General features: G+C 42.5%; 2 protein-coding genes across 3 annotated transcripts; both read right to left on the reverse strand.

Annotated features, from left to right (window-relative positions):
• Position 1: 1 nt before the first annotated feature.
• On the reverse strand, positions 2-18,035 carry LOC115184401 (TOG array regulator of axonemal microtubules protein 1-like). 2 transcript variants are annotated; one of them, XM_029745361.1, is made up of 5 exons: positions 17,695-18,035; positions 17,308-17,543; positions 8,048-8,206; positions 6,842-6,973; positions 2-40 (listed from the first exon to the last, which is right to left on the reverse strand). In XM_029745361.1, the coding sequence occupies exons 1-5, from the start codon at positions 17,839-17,841 to the stop codon at positions 13-15; spliced, it is 702 nt and encodes a 233-aa protein (XP_029601221.1). In that variant the 5' UTR covers positions 17,842-18,035; the 3' UTR covers positions 2-12. The 2 variants fall into 2 exon arrangements, with proteins under 2 accessions (XP_029601221.1, XP_029601222.1); XM_029745362.1 differs by lacking the exon at positions 2-40 and adding an exon at positions 6,307-6,508.
• LOC115184407 (uncharacterized) lies at positions 17,995-20,392 on the reverse strand. Its single transcript, XM_029745367.1, has 4 exons — positions 19,897-20,392; positions 19,169-19,720; positions 18,430-18,691; positions 17,995-18,131 (listed from the first exon to the last, which is right to left on the reverse strand). Exons 1-4 carry the CDS (start codon positions 20,035-20,037, stop codon positions 17,995-17,997), a joined length of 1,092 nt encoding a protein of 363 aa, XP_029601227.1. The 5' UTR covers positions 20,038-20,392.
• Between the last annotated feature and the right edge of the window lie 1,100 nt (positions 20,393-21,492).

Genomic DNA, 21,492 nt, shown 5'->3' on the forward strand with positions numbered 1-21,492 from the left:
AGCAAGGAGTCATCAGGCAAGGTAGTCCTGAGGCATGGTCCTTGGGCTCAGGTCCTCCTCCGAGAGAGAGAGAGCTCTTGAGGAGGTAAAGGCCACATTGAGGAAAGAGCTAGTGCAGGTAAAGGAGGAGATTGCAAAGGAGTTGTCTGTCATAAAGAGGGTGCTACAGCACAGAGAACAGACTGTAGAGACTCCCAGAGAGAAGCTGCAGCCCCTCACCACCCCTAACAACCCCACTGACCCACCTTCACCCACAATCCCCCCCCATACCGACAACACTTTACCCACACCCCCAGTCAACAAAGAGGCCCACATGGAGACACCTACTACAGAGAGAAGCTCTCTGCCCCCCCTGACACACCCCCACACACCCCTCCATGTACACAGGCCCTGTGTACTCCAGCCCCAGACCGTAAACACACTAATCTGGTAAAACCCTCTGAGGTGGCCATCCTCATTGACTCAAATGGGAAATTAATACAAGAAGATAAACTCTTCCCCCAACACAAGGTGTGCAAAATATGGTGCCCAAAAACACAGGATGCACTCCACATCCTGTCCCAGCCTGACTTTGGCACACCAGGCCACATCATTATTCACACCGGCACCAACAACCTGCGAGAGGAGCAGGAGAGAGTAGGCAGCCTGGTCAACAGAGTAGCAGAGAGGGCCTCTGAGTGGTTCCCCAACTCCCACATCACCATCTCCACTCTGCTGCCCCGCAAAGACTTTCATCCCTCAACCATTCAGAAAGTCAACGCTGACATCACCAGAGGGTGTGGCCTACTCCCGAACGAACACGTTGCTCACCACCCAACAATCACCCCAGAGCATCTGCACAACCACTCCCACCTGAGGAAGCAGACAGTAGGGATGTTTGCCAAGTCTCTAAAGGACGTGGCACTTGGTAGACAAACACCCCATGCCGCACTGGACAGAGGACCCCTACCATACCACTGCACCACCAAGGAGCCCCAGGCCCCTTCAACGCCACACCAGACCCAGTGCACCCCACAGGCCCCACCCACCCCCAGAGCATCACCACTTCCATTGGCTTAGCCAGACTGGACCGGGCCCAGCCTACTATCCCGCACCAGACCACCATCTCTACCAGACCAGAGAGGAAGCCCCACGGCCCAGACCTGGCCCCCCTCCACTCCACAGGGCCCAGCCCACTACCTCACACCAGACCACCACCTCTACCAGGCCAGAGAGGAAGCCCCACGGCCCAGACCTGGCCCTCCTCCACTCCACAGGGCCCAACAGCAGGACCAGCGCAGCTACGCAGAGGTCGTCAGAGGACAGGAGAACCCTGTAGGATTAAGTGAGATTAAACAGCTCCTCCAATACATCTGCACTAAACACACACGGACGCATACACACACACCTATTGTACTAGAATTTACTTGTTCAATGAATAGGAATATATATATATATATATATATATATATATATAACAGAATAAATGTTAGCTGATATCCTGTTTATCTCACTCTTAACAACTTATTAGTTAGTAGTTACTGTATTTCTGACTGCTGTTCTTTCTTTTTGCAACATGAAATCCCTATCAGTTAGCATGTGGAACATTCAGGGCCTAAACTCATCAACCTTTGGTCTGAAGAGTTTAGCACTGGAGTTCAACAAAAATCTTAAAGATGTTGATGTCATCATTCTGCAGGAGACATGGTGTAAGGCTGACGTTGTCACTCACTGTCCCACAGGCTACAGAGAGGTCATTGTGCCATCACAGAAACACAGCTCTGTCAATAGAGGCAGAGACTCTGGAGGATTGATCATTTGGTACAAATCCGAACTACAAAATCTAATTGATCCCCTCAAAATTGGCAAATATCACATTTGGTTAAAACTAAAAAAAGAACTTGTACTGACAGAAAAAGATGTGTTCCTTTGCGCAATATATATCCCCCCCCAGAATCCCCATATTACTCAGAGGAGCTCTTCCCCACCCTTGAGGAAGAGACGTGCCATTTCCAGGCCCAGGGAAATGTGCTCATCTGTGGGGACACAAATGCGGGCACAGGAACACTACCTGATCTAACGAGCACACGAGGGGACAGCTTTATTACAGGCCATACTGTTTCTAACTGTCTTAATCTCCCCCATAGAAACAACAGTGACAGCACCGTCAACAAAAACGGAAGGGATCTTTTGCAGCTCTGTAGAAGCCTGGGTCTGTACTTTGTCAATGGTAGGTTGCGGGGGGACTCTTTGGGGAGATTCACCTACTGCTCACCTCTTGGCCACAGTACAGTAGACTATATGATCGCAGACATGGACCCTTTCTCTCTCAGCTCATTCACTGTCAAGCCACTAACACCTCTGTCTGATCACAGCCAAATTACGTTGTTCCTCAAAAGAACAGACATGGAAACAACCACACATTCACAGCCCAGTAAGCTGTACAACATCAGAAATTCATACAGATGGGCCCAAAACAGCACAGAAGATTACCAGAAAGCAACCTGGAACCAAAATATCCAAACACTCTTAGATAACTTTCTGGATACCACATTCACTCACAGTAAAGAAGGCATCAATCTAGCAGTACGAAACATCAACTATATATTCAGGCAAACGGCAAAAGAAGCACAATTGAAATTGATAAAAAACAAAACAAAAAAAAAATCATAGATGACAACTGGTTTGATGCAGATTGTAAAATTATAAGGAAAAAACTTAGAACACTATCCAAACAAAAGCACAGAGACCCAAATAATGGTGAATTACGCCTTCATTACTGTGAGACTTAAACTCTATAAACGTACACTCAGAACCAAAAAAGCACAGTACAACAGCAAGCAGCTGACACTAATTGAGGAGTCCATAAACACAAACAACTTTTGGCAAAATTGGAAAAAACTAAAAAAATCTAAACAAGAGGAATTAGCGATACAAAATGGTGACATATGGACAACCCATTTCAAAACACTCTACAACACCGTTCAAATTGACACAAACGCAGAACAACGCCAAATTCATGAGAAGTTGAATGGATTAGAAAAAGCTATAAAGGACAATCAAAATCCATTGGACTCCCCAATTACTGACCAGGAGCTCTATAAGAAACTTCAGGCTCTCAAATTTAAAAAAGCATGCGGACCTGATGGCATCCTAAATGAGATGCTCAAAATCACTAGTGCAAAATTTCAATTGGCTATATTAAAACGGTTTAATTTGATCCTGAGTGTAGGTTATTTCCCTGACATCTGGAATCAAGCACTCATAACCCCAATCTTTAAGAACGGAGACAAATTTGACCCTAACAATTACAAAGGCATTTGTGTGAACAGTAACCTGGGGAAGGTTTTCTGTAGTATCATCAATGTAAGAGTTCTAAACTTCCTTAATAAGCACAATGTCTTGAGTAAAAGCCAAATTGGATTTATACCAAAACATCGCACAACTGATCATATTTACACCTTACACACCCTGATAGATAAACATGTCTACCAAAATAATACCAAAATATACGCTTGCTTTATCGACTTCCAAAAAGCATTTGATTCCATTTGGCATACAGGACTGTTCAACAAAGTTATTGAAAGTGGTGTAGGAGGTAAAACATATGACATAATTAAATCAATGTATACTGGCAATACGTGCAGCATTAAAATTGGTAAGAAAAGAACAGAATTCTTTAACCAGGGGCGGGGCCTTCGTCAGGGTTGCAATCTGAGCCCTGCACTCTTCAATATTTACATTAACGAATTGGCCACTATTCTAGAAAAATCCTCAGCCCCTGGTGTTAGTCTCCACAATTCAGAAGTTAAATACCTACTCTTTGCAGGTGACCTATGCCTGCTGTCACCCACAGCACATGGCCTACAATAGAGCCTGGACCTGCTAGAGCAGTACTGCCAGACCTGGGCCCTGGCAGTAAACCCCAAAAAGACTAAAATAATGATTTTCCAGAGAAGATCCAGATCTCAGGGAATTAGACCAAAGTTCTCAATTGGTACAACATATATAGAGTACTGTACACACTACAATTACTTAGGTTTAAAAATAAGCTCAACTGGACACCTTAATGAGGCAGTGAATGAACTGAGAGAGAAAGCATGCAGGGCATTCTACGCCATTAAAAAGCAAATTCAAATTGAAATACCTATTAAAATTTGGCTAAAACTAATTGAATATGTCATTGAACCAATTGCACTTTATGGCAGCGAGGTGTGGGGTCCACTTGCAAAACAAGATTTCATCAAATGGGACAAACACCCCATTGAAACCCTACATGCAGAGTTCTGTAAGATTCTCCTACATGTCCAGAGGAAAACTACAAACAATGCATGCAGGGCAGAATTAGGCCAATATCCAGTAATAATAAAAACTCAAAAAAGAGCAATTAAGTTTTGGAAACATCTAAAATACAGTGACCCCCTCTCATATCATTACCAAGCCCTGCAATGCCAAGAGCTGAGCAAAGAAAAGAGTCCCCTCATCCAGCTGGTCCTGGGGCTGAGTTCACAAACCTGTTCTACTAACACACTAAAGCCTCAGGACCAGAACATCCAATCAATCAGAATAAACCAAATTACAACACAGTCAAAACAAAACTACATTGCTTATTGGGAAACACAAGCACAAACACAAAGCAAAATGCAGTGCTATCTGGCCCTAAATCGACAGTACACTATGGCTAAATATTTGACCATGGTTACTGATCAAAACCTTAGAAAACCTTGACAAAGTACAGGCTCAGTGAGCACAGCCTTGCCATTGAGAAGGGTAGACACAGGAAAACCTGGCTCCCTGTAGAGGAAAGGCTGTGCAACCACTGCACAACAGCAGAACCTGAGACGGAGCTGCATTTCCTGACCAAATGTCAAAAATATAAAACAATTAGAGAGTGTCATTTCCCCAAATTTGAAACCCTTATTCAAGGTTTTAAAGACCTCTCTGATGAGGATAGACTACCCGTCCTGTTGGGGGAGGACGCAGAGAGCTGTGTGTTGGCAGCGCACTACATTGCTGCCTGACATAAGTTGAGGGACAGTGTCTGACAGACCAATAAACCTGCACAAGTACGCTACTATATGGCTATTGTTATTGTTGAATGTATGGTTATTTTGACCCTTGGTTATTGTTGTAACTGTTGTCCCGTTGACAATTTTGATACTCATTTTTTTTTTTATATTGTAAATATACAAAATAAGCTTTGGCAATATGTACATTGTTACGTCATGCCAATAAAGCGAATTGAATTGAGACAGAGAGAGAGACAGAGAGAGAGAGAAAGAGAGACAGAGAGAGACAGAGAGAGACAGAGAGAGATAGAGAGAGACAGAGAGAAAGAATTAGAGAGAGCATACTTAAATTCACACAGGACACCGGATAAGACAGGAGAAATACTCCAGATATAACAGACTGACCCTAGCTCCCCGACACATAAACTACTGCAGCATAAATACTGGAGGCTGAGACAGGAGAGGTCGGGAGACACTGTGGCCCCATCCGACGATACCCCCGGACAGGGCCAAACAGGCAGGATATAACCCTACCCACTTTGCCAAAGCACAACCCCCACACCACTAGAGGGATAGCTTCAACCACCAACTTACCATCCTGAGACAGGGCCGAGTATAGCCCACAAAGATCTCCGCCACGGCACAAACCAAGGGGGGGCACCAACCCAGACAGGAGGATCACGTCAGTGACTCAACCCACTCAAGTGACGCACCCCTCCTCGAGACGGCATGGAAGAGCACCAGTAAGCAAATTGATATAAAACATCCCCACTAAATGTTTTTAAATGCTCACGAATTTCTACAAAATGAGCACAAATGTATATTAAACATGGCTACAAATTATGAAACGAGCTCACGAATTGTAAAACGTCCACGTACTGTAATATACATCCACTATACTTTTAGTTTTGGATGTTATGATGATATTCCCTGGAGGTCGGGGCCCACAGGGCAGGTGCCCTGCGTGCCCATTCGGTAATCTGGCCCTGATCATGAAATTAAACTACAGGTATTGTTGTTACACATCCTCACACTGTCTTGGAGGATAAAACTGAGACTGTAGCCAGCTTCCATTTTACCTAATTTTATTGTCCAAAGAATGTTCTCATAGTCCAGAAGCATTGCCATACAGGAGCACTGACCAATCTGCCTCCAAAAGAGGACTGCTGGTTTTGAGGATGGTGTGGAGGTCAGTGGTTGATGATCTGAGCACCCCCTGAGATGGTGAGTATGGTTTCAGTAGACCACTATTGAGCTGGTAGATCAGATAGAAGCTTCGAGGAAAGGTCATTTAGTGCTTTGAATGTGGTTCATATTGCCTTAGTGAATTCAGGACTTGGACAGGGAGTCGATGCAGCTTAAAGATGCATTTACATGGGGGTTTGGATGATAGTGTCAAATTTCTTAGAATGAGCGAAAATATTGGAGTTTGGGGACTGGAGGGGATAATAGTCAAGTTGGGAAATGTGCAAATATTTAGATACAAACATATAGTCAAGTTGGGGATTATTCAGATATTCCTGTTGAAAAAGAGAAAAGACAGAAAGATATAATCTTACAGTATTTTAAATTCATCCCATTGGGCCAAAACTGGTTGAATAAACGTTGTTTCCACCTCATTTCAACAACAACAAAAAATCTATGTGATGACGGTGAATCAATGTGGAAAACACAATTGGATTTTTTTCACCCAACTTTTAACCAACATTTTTGGTTAATTTCACATTGGTTGATTTCCCAAATTTAAATCAAAACTAGACATTGAACTGATGTCTGTGCCCAGTGGGATTGGAGTTCTGTAATCATATCAGCTCATTTGTCATACTTCTTCTAATCATCCAGAGAGAATGTACCTTTCTTTGAGGTTAACCTTTGAGATGACCTCCCTCAAGGATTCTCGCTCTTTCCTCGGAGCGAATTTGTCCCACATTTTAGCGAAGTCGCCATTGGTGGCCACGTTTCTCAAGATATTGCGACTATGATGCCTGTGGACAAAGATTTTAATATCATCTTAAACGTGCAACATATCAAATAATTTCTGCTGTCTGTGATTAAAAACAGTAATCAATTGATGGCAACCTGAGAAAAAATATCCCATCAAAATAAGACATACATTAGGTAGAATTTGCAAGAGGGTCGGTTTGAGTAATGCACCGCATTACCTGATCTACAAATCATCTCAACTATCTAACAACTGGGTATTAACCGTTCGTTATTATGAAAATCTTAGCGAATCTGCACAGCGCTTGGCTCAGGCCGACCATTGTGATCAAGTAGGGTTGTCTTCATTAGGCACCAAACAGAAGGAAGGAAACTGAATCATGTACTGACTATTTGGACTCATTTACATCTTGAATTTTTACCCCAATTTCATGGTATCCAATTGGTAGCTACAATCTCTGTCCAATCGCTGCAACTCCCGTAAGGACTCTGGAGAGGCAAAGGTCGAGAGCCGTGCGTCCTCCGAAACACAACCCAGCCAAGCCGCACTGCATCTTGACACAATGCCCGCTTAACCTGGAAGCCAGCTGCACCAATGTGTCAGAGGAAACACCATACACCTGGCGATCGTGTCAGCGTGCATTGCACCCCGCCCACCACAGGAGGTCGCTAGTTGGCGATGGGAGAAGAACATCCCTGGCGGCCTTTGGCTTCAGCTAAGCTTTTGGCTTTTTAACTTTCAAACCCACATGAGTGCCTGGACTTGGATTTTCCTATGCCACGTAGCACTTATTTGTGTTTATAATTTTTCCTATTTGTTTTCAATTATTATTCCCCTCCAAGAGAACCTGTGGTTGTTTTGGAATACCTAAAATCCGCAATTCAATCCATGACACCCTTTAGCATAGATGCTGTAGACAGCCGACAATGTGGCTTTTAAAGGCAATTTCAATTTGTATTCGTGGTAAACACTGCAGATGTCAACTCAAGAGTAAATTACCTTTAAAAACTGCATTGTCGGCGATCTAGTGCTATAGCGAACCATGGATTGAATCACGGCCTAAGTTAAGGCCGGCCATTATGTTTAAGCAAGCTACTTTACAGGAGGAACATCCCACCTGACTTCCTGTGCAGGGTCCACAGCCAGTTTACTGACGGCAATCAAGAAACGGTCAGTGAGGTCTTTCTTCCCCGACAGGAGACGAGACATCCCCATGACCTCAGCCAGTCTCTCCAGGTGCTGAGCAGTGCAGCTCCTCACCGCAGCGTTACGGTGGCTGAGGATGGAAAAACAGAGCACATCAGTTACATGTCATAGAGATACATGAGTTAGGAGACGAATGATAATGGATTGTATTGATGAAGTCTCATCGATGGATCAAAATGTTCAGTAGGACTTTATATTAAGGTCACTTAATATACCATTTATAAACTGTTTGGAAAGAGTTTACTTACCATTTATTAATCATTATTCCTACATTTGTAAATGTCAATAAGAAATCTATAAAATGTTATTTACACATTTATAAACGCTATTTTAAATGATTTGTTCATGATTTATCAGATAATTAATAAGGTGTTTGATCATAGTATGTTCACAATTTGTAAATGGTTAATAATGTACTAGTAATGTACTATAAACCAGTTAAAAAGGAGTTATTGTCAAGGCATTTGTTAATGGTTGATTAATGGTTTGACTCACCATTTATATACATATTTATAAATGTATTTATAAATGTCACGAATGGTGTATTTATTAAATGAGAGCATTTATGAATGTGTGTACATGCACTTACTAATACCTCAGTGCCTCACTAATACCCCCTAATCTAAAGTGTTCACTATATATACTTTATAAATGTTTATAAATTACTTGTCACTCCCCAAAGGCTAGCACACATCAGTAGACAGTACCTCTCCACCAATGGCTAAAAATAATCTAAATAACGTAATGGTAAAATGAGAAGTACACAACACAAGGAAGTATAAGACATAACAAAATATGTGATTCCATTAAAATGTGACGTCTAGCGTTGGGGTGAGTTGCTGCCGGAAGTGTTGTGGAATAACCTAGCATGCTGATGAAAAGGGCAGTTAATTAAAAACTAGCAGTATTTCAATCTTCTCGATTTCGAGGCTTGGCTAATGGGACAATTAGGAGTACAGCGATACCTTCCATCCCTGGATTGAGATACGTTTTCAAGCCATGTCCCTTTTCCGTCACCACGGTGAAAGCATATTGCCACAGGACCGTTTCGACTTGATGGCAGACTGAACTTGAAGTCGAGCCTTGAGCTAAGCATAGTAACATAATTAAACTCAAAATATGCTATTATGTTATTTTGAAAGAACCTCTTAAAGATCGCACCCTTCAATTTTACCTAAAATGACATACCCAAAACTACCTGTAGCTCAGGACCTGAAGCAAGGATATGCATATTCTTGATACCATGTGAAAGGAAACACTTTGAAGTTTGTGGAAATGTTAAATTAATGTAGAAGAATATAACACATTATATCTGGTAAACGTTTTTTTTGTGTGTTTTTTGTACCATCATCTTAGAAATGCAAGAGAAAGGCCATAAGGTATTATTCCAGCCCAGGGGCAATTTTGACTTTGGCCACTAGATGACAGCGGTGTCAGTGCAAAGTTTTAGACTGATCCAATGAACCATTGTATATCTGTTCAAAATGTTGTATCAAGACTACCCAAATGTGCCTAATTGGTTTATCAATACATTGTGCACTCTTCTCAAACAAATAGATTGGTATTCTTTCACTGTAATACCTACTGTAAATTGGACAGTGCAGTTAGATTAACAAGAATTTAAGCTTTCTGCCCATATCAGATATGTCTATGTCCTGGGAAATGTTTTTGTTACTTACAACCTCATGCTAATTGTCAGGGGTGTGTACGGGAGGCAAAGTCAGGTGCAGGAGAGCAGATTGTAGTGAATAGGTGCACATTAATTCCGTTCCAAAAATGACAGCACATAAAAACAATAACGTGCCAAAAACACGGAACATAGCAAAAGTAAAGCGCCTGACAATAATCCACATAACAAACAAACAATTACACACAAAGACAATGGAGGGGAACAGAGAACTAAATACATGCAGTAATTATGGAATGAAAACCAGGTATGTAATGGAACAAGACAAAACCAATGGAATATGAGAAATGGAGTGGCGATGGCTAGAAAGCCGGTGATGTCGATCGCCGAACGCCACCCGAACAAGGAGAGGAGCCGACTTCGGTGGAAGTCGTGACACTAATCACATTGGCCTACGTTGGCTCAACCTTCCCGCGGGGGGGACACTGATCCCGTAGAGGTATTAATATCATAATGTTTCTTAAGACCTGCCTAAATGAAAAAAATAGAATATTTGTGATGGTGTATATTAAATTAATTGACTTTGTAGTGTGGTAGTATTTGATATATAACTATTTATACATTCAAAATTTTATCTTTTACGCTATTAAGATACTTAAAATATGCAAGCAAGCATTAGGCAATGAGTTGACATTGACTAGCAAGAATTGGACTGCGAGTGGAAAGGTATTTAACATTATGAAATCATATACAAGGCATTAACAAACATTACAATGCAATACCTGTAAGAAATATATTCTTTATGTCTCTTGATACTAATGCGATATTGCCTAAACACTGCCAGTAACCTTACACAATCATTATACCAAGATAACATCTTGCAGAACAGTTAATCCTAACCACTCACACACACACACAATGCCTGGTTGTGGGGCCGCTCAAGGACAGGTGTACGGGAGGGGCTGGTAGCAGAAACTGTAGCATAAAAACAGGCACTGTCCTTGGGTGTCTGACTCTCGGGTACACACATGAAGATAAGCTAGAAGTAGTGTAGGCTGAGTAGACTCGTGACACACACACACACACACACACATCCCTGAGGGCTGGGTTTCAAGAACAAAGAACACTGTCAAGAGCCAATGAGAAGTCGACATCAGTCGGGGACGGGACCGCCCTCAACACTCATCGACCAGTCAGGAGAGCGAATCTACCAGACTCAACCTACGTCATTTCATTATTGTTACACTGTATAAAATGTAAACACAACATGTTCTCGGGGCTCTCTTCTGCTGACTCCTTAAGAGGTGACAGAACGAGTCCGTGCACGCTACGCCAAATATTTTTGTATCTTAATAAAGCTGCCTTACGATAATTGAATCCACCCTGTCCGGCGTCTTGACTTGGTCTCCTTCTCAAGTAACTGATCATCAACACACCTTATGCATGGTCAGAGAGGGAGAGAGAGAGAGAAGTCATAGCCTGAAAGGCCATGCCCAAGAGTCGCTGGCGTGGAGAGAGAGAGAGCGTATCTCACTAGCGTAGGTCAGGAACAAAGAAAAAGAGAGACAATGATTCTAAGACTCTTTTAAAAGCCTCTGAGTTGTTAGAATAAAAAAATGTGAGTTGTTGACCAATATGCTACTATAAAAGTGAACTTCCAAACAGATATCAGACCTACAGATGTAAACACAAATGAAACTCTGCTACCCAGAGTGGTGATGAGGGGGTTGGTGAGATAATTGTAATAATAAACCGGGTGGTTCGAGCCCTGAATGCTGATTGGCTGAAAGCCGTGGTGTATAACCTACCATTTGGTTTTGAAATATTGAAACCAAACCATATGATTTGAATTAAGTATTTAAGTAAACAACAGGAAAAGGTGACTGTAAGAAGCACTCATAATTTCAAATAGGCTACATGTCGTATTAAACAGCATATAAACACTCTAAATAGGTCAGGAGTCAGACGTGTAGCCTAATACGAAATTTATTTGTAGTTGAGTTAAAATGGTTATTCCATCAAACTTCAAATTATTAGAATAGTACACAACGCAGAACAGAACAACCAGGTTGAGGGCCAAAGCCCGCGAACAAGAATATTCCAAGTTCAGACAGAAGGGGGGAGTCAGATCGCTTTGATCGCCAGGAACTTTACTTTTGGTGTCTATTTTTAATTGTTGCGCTACTGGTGCTGCCTGTTGATGTTAGGTAGGCAGTTACAGTAGCTGAATGATGTTAACATCTTCGGGTTTTGTTTCATTAAATGTATTTTATTTCATCTGGGTGCATGCGTCACCTACTAACACCCTGGTGCTACCCGTAGCTGCCGTTCTCTTCAGTCCGAGAAAACACAGAGAGAAAGGTGTGTCTTGATATGACTCCTTTGTAGAAGTCCATATCGTGAAATAAATAAAACATCCCAAGGTTAATGCTGTAGATATTGTTCTTATAAGCGAATGTGAGACTATAGAAACATGTAACTGTCAGAGTTTTTGTTGTTGTTATTAATATAGTTTACTGAGTGCTAAAAGTGCTGCTGTTGCTAGCTAGCATGCCTTTCTGTGAAGCTAACAGTACGGGCGTTGCATTATGGGAGATGTAGTTTGGTCCTCTAAGGTATGAATGGGATAGAGGCGATTTCACGTTGTAACTTGTTTGTGCTGCAGTGTTTTTTGTAAATGAGTTGTATTTTGGTACTGTCAACACTATGGCGCACGCGCGCAGCCAGTTTGGGTTCCGTGTAAGCTCAGTATTTAAACAGCATTTTGTTGTATTAAATCGTTATAGTCTATACATTGCACATACATGCTGATTGACTTACTTAGAATGAAATATAAATTAAATAAAAATGCCTCATTATGCTCAGTCTACAGTGCCTTTGAATTCATTTTTAGAAACATGAGTTTGGCCAGAGTCTGTAGCTTCAGGCTCATGTGATTGTGCCTGGAGAGCAGGCCAGCCGCAGAGAATACGCTCTCAGCTCTTGCAGAGCCACTTGGGATGCTAAACACCGTTTGGGCCACTAATGCCAGGCTGGGCAGGGATGCGTAGTTATTTTTATTTTGTTCTGTAGGTAGGCCTAAAGGATTTTAGGTCAAATATCCCTATCAAAACAGAATGCTCCTTGAAAGAGGTAATAGAGTTAGTTAACATGCCATCAATGATGGCCTATTGTGTAGATAATAGAAGGAAAATTAACTGAACTTTTTAGAGATTATTTTTTGTTTATAAATAATGCGCTAAAATGACACCTACCTAGCTACCCACCTCGTTCCTTTCTGTTAGCATGTACACGTAGTAAGTACATGCTTTCGGGATACCTGTCTTTTCATTTTTTAGTTGTGGACACTACATAACCGCACTCCCTCTCTTGCTCTTGGTCCTCCTCATCTTTGTAAGTCTCCTTGATTTTTCACCTGTGTGTTTTATCAGCTTCTTTATGAAGATATTTAGAATATTAGATGACAGTAGCTAAAGCAAGGTGTTATAGCAGCACACAAGTAGACTACAAATGCATGTTGGGCCGGGCATGCCCTGAGCTTGTAAAATGAGTGCTACTGGAGCACTACTGGAGCGAAATTGAAGGGGGCGAGAAAGCCGAAGCTCCAGCCTCTGGGAAACTTGCTCCACGATCCAGTCAAATAGGGCAAGCTCCACTCCTCACTCCGCTCACATACTCTGGCATGGCCACACCCTAGGTGGGACTGACTTTGCAGCTATCTGCATCTCAGTCAGACATGTCGCGTTGGAGCCTATTTGTGCTCTGTTCTAACAAATATCTCGCTGCGCATCATGTAGAAATGACCTAGTCTGATCATGCTCTTTTTCATATGCTTGAAGTTCTGCTTCCAATTGCTCTATGCTGCGCTCTGATTTCCTCTGGGAAGTTCATCAGTAGTTTGCTGTGTTGCTATTAGTTTTTCCCGAGTAAAAGCACAGCAAGCTTTAGAATTAACATTCTCTCGTATTTTTTCTTATCCTGTTTGGGATAGGGGGCAGTATTGAGAATTTTGGAAAAAATATGTGCCCATTTTTAACTGCCTCCTACACCAACTCAGAAGCTAGAATATGCATATTATTGTTCAGGTTTGGATAGAAAACACTCTGAATTTTCTAAAACTGTTTGAATGGTGTCTGTGAGTATAACAGAACTTTTATGGCAGGCAAAAACCTGACAAGGTTTCAAGCAGGAAGTACCCTGTCTGACAAGGAGTCGTGCGTCTTGCATCTTTTTATTGAAAAGTAAGGATCTTAGCTGTAACGTGACAATTCCCAGGGCTCCAATAGGCTCTCAGAACCCGCGAAAAAGCTGAAGGTTTACGAGGGAGCCTCAGGCTGAAACACATTATCACCTTTTGTAAGTGGCTGCTCAGAGGACCTTTGAATGAGGCGCGTGCACGATTCGCTCCTGAGGAGAAATTTTATTCGGCTGTTTAGGCTCAATGCATATTCCCGGTCGCAATATTATCACTTATCTACGAGATAAATGGCATAAAAATTGGTTTTAAACAGCGGTTGACATGCTTCGAAGTACGGTAATGGAATATTTAGACATTTTTGTCACGCCAATGCGCCATGCGCGACACCGTGATGAAGCATTCTGATAGTGTCTAGAACTCACGAACAAAACGTCGCTGTTTGGATATAACGATGGATTATTTGGGACCAAACCAACATTTGTTATTGAAGTAGAAGTCCTGGCAGTGTATTCTGACGAAGAACAAGCAAGGTAAGAACATTTTTCTTATAGGAAATGTGATTTTGGTGGAGGCTGACCTGGGTGGGTATCTAAATAGCTAGCCCTGTGATGCCGGGCTATGTACTTAGATTATTGCAAAATGTGCTTCATCCGAAAAGCTATTTTAAAATCGGACATATCGAGTGCATAGAGGAGTAATGTATCTATAATTCTTAAAATAATTGTTATGCTTTTTGTGAACGTTTATCGTGAGTAATTTAGCAAACTGTTAGTAAATTCCCCGGAAGTTTGCGGGGGTTATGCTTTTTCTGAACGTCACATGCTAATGTAAAAAGCTGTTTTTTGATATAAATATGAACTTGATTGAACAGACATGCATGTATTGTATAACACAATGTCCTAGGTGTGTCATCTGATGAAGATCATAAAAGGTTAGTGCTGCATTTAGCTGTGGTTTGGGTTTATGTGACATGATATGCTAGCTTGAAAAATGGGTGTCTGATTATTTCTGGCTGGGCACTCTGCTGACATAATCTAATGTTTTGCTTTCGTTGTAAAGCCTTTTTGAAATCGGACAGTGGGGTTAGATTAACGAGATTCTTGTCTTTAAATAGCTGTAAAATAGTCATATGTTTGAGAAATTGAAGTAATAGTATTTCTAACGATTCAAAAATCGCGCCACTGGATTTCAGTGGCTGTTACGTAGGTGGGACGAGTTCGTCCCACATGCGCCAGAGAGGTTATGCATGTCAATACACTGAGTATACAAAACATTAAGAACGTCTTCTCTTTCCATGACAGACTGACCAGGTGAATCCAATTATTGATGTCACTTGTTAAATCCACTTCAATCAGTATAAATGAAGGGGAGGTGACAGGTTAAATAAGGATTTTTAAGTTTTGAGACAATGTAATATTGCCTGTGTGTAGCTGGTGTAGAGGAGTCAGGCGCAGGACAGCAGATATGAGTAATAAACATAATTTACTCAAATATTCACAAATACAACGCAATAATTTGAGCCCACAATAACGGACCGTATTACAAACAAACATGGAGGAACAGAGGGTTAAATAATGAACAAGTAATTGGGGGAATGAAATCAGGTGTGTAAGACAAGGACAAAACAAATGGAAAATGAAAAGTAGATCGGCGATGGCTAGAAGGTCGGTGACGTAGACCGCCGAACGCCGCCCGAACAAGGAGAGGGACCGACCTCGGCGGAAGTCGTGACAGACAATATGGACATGGATTGTGTATGTGTGCCATTCAGAGGGTGAATGGGCAAGACAATATTTAAGTGCCTTTGAACGGGGGGCTAGGGTCATATTGTTATATCCGGTGTAATTCTCCTGTCTTATCTGGTGTCCTGTGTGATCATATATATGCTCCCTCTAATTCTCCTATCTTTCTCGCTCTCCCCTCTCGAAGGACCTGAGCCCTAGGACCATGCCTCAGGACTATCTGGCCTGACGACTCCTGGCTGTCCCCGTCCCTAGTCCACCTGGTCGTGCTGCTGACCCTGTTTCTGCTGTTCTGCCTGCGGCCATAGAACCCTGACGTGTTCACCAGACCCCCCCGCCCCCCTATGTTTGGTATACTCAGTGCATATTGCCAGCACTAAAGAATTTCATCCCTATTCGAATCAAATGTGAGAACATTCTTGCCTTTTTTATCAAATCAATAGATTGCTTGCATATTCGCCTTCACATAGGTTCATTATATATGATAATTTAATTTGTTTAACTAGGCAAGTCAGTTAAGAACAAACTCTTATTTTCAATGACGGCCTAGGAACAGTGGGTTAACTGCCTTGTTCAGGGGCAGAACAACAGATTTTTACCTTGTCAGCTCAGGGACTCGATCTTGCAACCTTTTGGTTACAAGTCCAACTCGCTAACCACTAGGCTACCTGCTGCCCCAATAGAATAACAGAATAGAATAAACTCAAATTTAGTCCAAAGTATCTGTAAGATATATCACATCGGGGTCACCATTTACTGTAGTGTCGAATTACAGGAAATTAACTTTAATATGCACATGTTTCTCTCCGCCGTCAAGAGGGGTGCCATAATTTTTGGGGGCCCGCTTGGTGTGGGGGCCTCCCAACCAAACCTCCCCAAGAGGCTAAAGAGGCTAGAGCCGGCCCTGCTCTGGAGCATCACTTTCATATAAAGTGTTAACAAATGTTCTTGTGTAGAGATGACATACATCCACTGCTAATTAGGTCCGGGACGATACCAGTATCCAAAACACGAAGCGGATTTAACTTCTTTAGGAAAACAGACGTAATGTTGGAAACAAATATCATTATGTTGTCATCCTGAGTAATATTCACTTATTTTCCAAGCTATATCACGCAATATTTTAAATACAGCAGGTTTTTAAAGGACCAAAGAGTGAGATCTGCTTTGTGTTTTCATTTTTGCCATTGAAAATATATTGCGATACTGGCATTGTCCCGGCCCTAATACTTGCCTTCATTGCACATTTAGACTTGCCATTTGCCTTCATTGCACATTTATACATCCAACTTAATAACATACATTGTACTTAATTGTTTTACTTGTACATTTTTTGCACTCTTTTATTTGCACTTCTGGTCAGATGCTAACTGCATTTCGTTGTACTGTACTTCTACTTGTTCAATGACAATAAAGTTGAATCTAATCTAATGTGTGGTATACCTAAGCGAGCAGTGACCATTTTGCACCAGAAAGTTCAGGTCTGTTTGGAGTGAATCCTAACTTCCACTCGAGTGAAACTTTCAATGTGAGACAAAGTGAACATTTGTGGAAGTCCGGATCTACACCTCAGTGAGTGTTAATTGACCCCTCTCCCTCTTTACCTCAGCCCACCGACCAGCAGGGCATTCATGACACGGGTAGGGGTGCAGCTCTGCACCATGTGACCCAGGGCACAGTTGGCGGCCTGCCGGATGAAGTTGTTGGCCTCGCTGGCTTTGTGCAGCAGCACGCGTGCCGTCCCCTCCACCTCACTGTCCATGGCCCTCTGGAGGTGGACGTACATGTCACCCAGTGTGGCCATGGCAGCACAGGACACTGCAGAGCGCAGGTTCTTCACCTGAATCATAATAACATGCACAGGACCAGCTATTAATGTTGAGCAGTACAACCCACGAACATCAGAAACATGACACAATAATTTGACTTGTTCTCCAAATGTAGCAGATTTGTGCAGATGAATGAATAAGGCAGTGAATGAATACAGATACCTCATTTATAATGGCAAGGCAGATATCATGGAGTTTAGGCATCAGTATGTCCATGTGGTTCTGAGCCATCACACGGAGAGAGGTCAAGCCCTCCATCTTCTTCTCCCTGCAATTCAGTGAAAGAAACGTAAGCAATTTCCACAACATTTTCCAAAAACATTATAATGATGTTCATCAATTAGGACTCTGGTCTCTTAAATTCAGAAGTTTCTACGCTCTGTAGTTCAAATCTACATTTCCAAGGACACTACACTGTGCTTCCTTTAGCCTAGCTCCATTGGTCTTGTCTACAGTGAATGCTCACCAGTCATCAGAGGCAGAGTGGAGAAGCTTGAAGGTCTTAGTCAGGGCCTGCTCTGGGTTGGACAGGGGCTGCAATCTGGCCTGGTCCTGACTTTTCTTTATTTGGCCTTTTGGCTCACTGGCTGCCTTCTTGTCTATGGGTTGACAGCAGACATCTATCTCTCTGTGAACTGTATGTATTCATGTATTTACTAATTTCCATATCTGTTTGTAGCTTTTAACACTAGAACATCTTAGTTCATTATGATATCATATCATTTTAAATTTAGCACACATTGTTTTGGTGCTCACCCTGCTCAGAAGCAGGGTCCAGTTAACCTTGAGCAAAGGTTATCTCACTGTGAAACAGGCAAAGCAAGTGTGGAAAAATGTCTACCTAGCTTCATCTCCCTGTCTAATTTACATTAGTGTGAGTACGTGAGAGGGACTGACCTGAGCCGGTGTCAGCCTTTTGCAGGCTAAGGAACCTTGTAGGCAGAGGCAGTTTGCTCCTGGGCTTGGTAGGAGGGGGAGCAGGCCTGGGTGGGCTGTCACGCGACTTGACCGGGGTCCCAACATCCAAGTAGTCACGGAGCTCCGCAGGGGTGTTCATATCCACTGAGCTCAGGCTTCCCAAGGAGCTGGTGGCTATTTCCCCCATGGACATGGCCGAGCCCAAACTTCTCCTGCTCATGGCCTTCACCTCATGTACCACCTTTGGCGTAGACCAGAAAAGATTGCTCCCATCATAGAAATACATATAGAACTAGTATATACATAAACTAATACACAGAGAGTATTCTAGGATCTATTCTATCATGCTGTCAAAGAGAGTATCCTTTCTAACCTGTACCCCCGCACACTGTACCCCCTCAACTAACCTGTACCCCCCACACTGACTCGGTACCGATACCCCCTATATATAGCCTCGTTATTGTTATGTCATTGTGTTACTTTTATTATTATTCTTTTTTACTTTAGTTTATTTGGTAAATATTTTCTTAACTCTGCTTGAACTGCACTGTTGATTTCAAGGTAAGGTCTACACTTGTTGTGTTTGGCGCATCTTACAAATAAAGTTTGATTTGACTTTAAGACATGGAACCACTATCTGTTTTGGCAATTTATCAATCCAAGTATAATTCTGAACTGCAAATTTTCACATTTACAATAAATTCAAAGTCCATCCTACCTTCCAGGCCTCCTCCTTCAGGTGAGCCTCGATGTCCCTCACCTCCTCCATCAAGTCAATGGGTCCGTTGTTGTCAGCACAGCCATGGTCCGACTGGACTTTCAGGGCTTTGACTCCCCGCCTGCCCTTCTTCTTCTTGCCCCTCTTGGAGGGAGCTCCAGTGGGAGGGACGGGAACAGGCCGCACGCTACTGCTGCTGAATGACTTATTTACCTGGATGGACTCCAGAGAGTGAGATCCGGGTCGAACTTGGGCTCCGTCCACCCCCACCACGTTATTCAGTGGGGCCAGAGCTATGTGTTCAAGCCTTCGTGGCAAAGGCCTCGGTGGAGCTTTCGGCCGCGGAATGCACTGAATAGAGGGGACGAAGTGGTGCGCGAAGGTGCTGCCAACCCCGATGAGAGCAGTCCGGACATAATTCTCATGGATAGCACTTATCTTTCTTTGCTTTGCTTCCATGGCCTCTCTCTCAGCTCTCTGCATCTGCAGAAGTCTGGCATCACTGATGAAGCCCCGATGGCCCTCTGGGATTGGGTAGCTCTCCTGATAGCCCTGGATCACAATGGTACAGTATGAAATGAATAGCAGAAGTGAAGTAGTCAAAATAGTTTCTACAGTGTGTCATATAAAGCTTTTAAGCTAAAGATGTTATGGATGTAGGCCTACTGTATGTCTATGAAACCACAAAATAAACACAGTGATATTTTTGAAAAACTGGTGAGCCTTACAAAACTTGAAAACTTGTCCTGGTCATCCTGTTGGTTTAAAGCCATGTTTTGCTTCCTCAAGTTTTTGATGACGCTCTTCATCTGAGAGTTCTCCTTCTGGAGTTTGTCAAACTCACTTGATTTTCTTCCTCGATAAGCCATTGATGATAAATATTAACACTCTCAAAATAAGAACTGAACCTATCTCTGTGAGAGATCTATCATGAAAAGAGTGGAAATTATATTTTGCTTGTCAGATGGAACCAGCAATGATATCATGGCAAGGATTCCGTTACATTGTGATGTCATAATGGGGTCTGTTGACAGTGCTGAGCACATCAGCACATGGTGAACATTCATGAAACTTTTTGATTCCCATATAAAATCATAAATATGTAATGAATTTGTAAATACTATATACAAATAAGCAAAAAAGGAAACATCCCTTTTTTAGGACCCTGTCTTTCAAAGATAATTCGTAAAAATCCATGTAACTTCACAGATCTTCATTGTGAAGGGTTTAAACACTGTTTCCCATGCTTGTTCAATGAACCATAAACAATTATTGAACATGCACCTGTGGAACGGTCATTAAGACATACAGACGGTAAGCAATTAAGGTCACAGTTATGAAAACTTAGGACACTAAACAGGCCTTTCTACTGACTCTGAAAAACACCAAAAGAAAGATGCTCATGGTCCTTGCTCATCTGCGTGAACGTGTCTTAGGCATGCTGCAAGGAGGCATGAGGACTGCAGATGTGGCCAGGGTAATAAATTGAAATGTCCGTACTGTGAGACGCCTAAGACAGCACAACAGGGAGACAGGACGGACAGCTGATCATCCTCAGCAGAAATTTGCTTCCTGCAACACAAATTCAAAAAAGTTCTGGGACTTTGTAAAGTCCATGGAGAATAAGAACACCTCCTCCCAACTGCCCACTGTACTGAGGATAGGAAACTCTGTCACCACCGATAAACCCACTATAATTGAGAATTTCAATAAGCATTTTTCTACGGCTGGCCATACTTTCCACCTGGCTACCCCTACTGCAGTCAACAGCACTGCACCCCCCACAGCTACTCGCCCAAGCCTTCCCCATTTCTCCTTCTCCCAAATCCATTCAGCTGATGTTCTGAAAGAGCTGCAAAATCTGGACCCCTACAAATCAGCCGGGCTAGACAATCTGGACCCTTTCTTTTTAAAATTATCTGCCGAAATTATTGCAACCCCTATTACTAGCCTGTTCAACCTCTCGTGTCATCTGAGATTCCCATAGATTGGAAAGCTGCTGCTGTCATCCCCCTCTTCAAAGGAGGGGACACTCTTGACCCAAATTGCTACAGACCTATATCCATCCTACCCTGCCTTTCTAAGGTCTTCGAAAGCCAAGTCAACAAACAGATTACCGACCATTTCGAATCCCACCGCACCTTCTCCGCTATGCAATCTGGTTTCAGAGCTGGTCATGGGTGCACCTCAGCCATGCTCAAGGTCCTAAACGATATCGTAACCGCCATCGATAAGAAACAATACTGTGCTGCCGTATTCATTGACCTGGCCAAAGCTTTCGACTCTGTCAATCACCACATCCTCATCGGCAGACTCAATAGCCT

Source organism: Salmo trutta, unplaced genomic scaffold (genome assembly GCF_901001165.1).
Source record: "Salmo trutta unplaced genomic scaffold, fSalTru1.1, whole genome shotgun sequence".
NCBI classification, from domain to species: Eukaryota; Metazoa; Chordata; class Actinopteri; order Salmoniformes; family Salmonidae; genus Salmo; species Salmo trutta.

Excerpts from the sequence above, each read along its gene's own strand:
- LOC115184401 (XM_029745361.1), bottom strand. The coding sequence starts at position 17,841 with ATGTTGTGGAAATTGCTTACGTTTCTTTCACTGAATTGCAGGGAGAAG. Across the intron at positions 8,207-17,307 it reads CTGCTGGTCGGTGGGCTGAG|CCACCGTAACGCTGCGGTGA; the intron begins GTAAAGAGGGAG and ends TTCCATCCTCAG. Across the intron at positions 41-6,841 it reads AAGGTTAACCTCAAAGAAAG|GACCATGCCTCAGGACTACC; the intron begins GTACATTCTCTC and ends CCTGAGCCCAAG.
- LOC115184407 (XM_029745367.1), bottom strand. The coding sequence starts at position 20,037 with ATGGCTTATCGAGGAAGAAAATCAAGTGAGTTTGACAAACTCCAGAAG. Across the intron at positions 19,721-19,896 it reads AGGACAAGTTTTCAAGTTTT|GGCTATCAGGAGAGCTACCC; the intron begins GTAAGGCTCACC and ends ATTGTGATCCAG. Across the intron at positions 18,692-19,168 it reads TGAAGGAGGAGGCCTGGAAG|GTGGTACATGAGGTGAAGGC; the intron begins GTAGGATGGACT and ends TCTACGCCAAAG.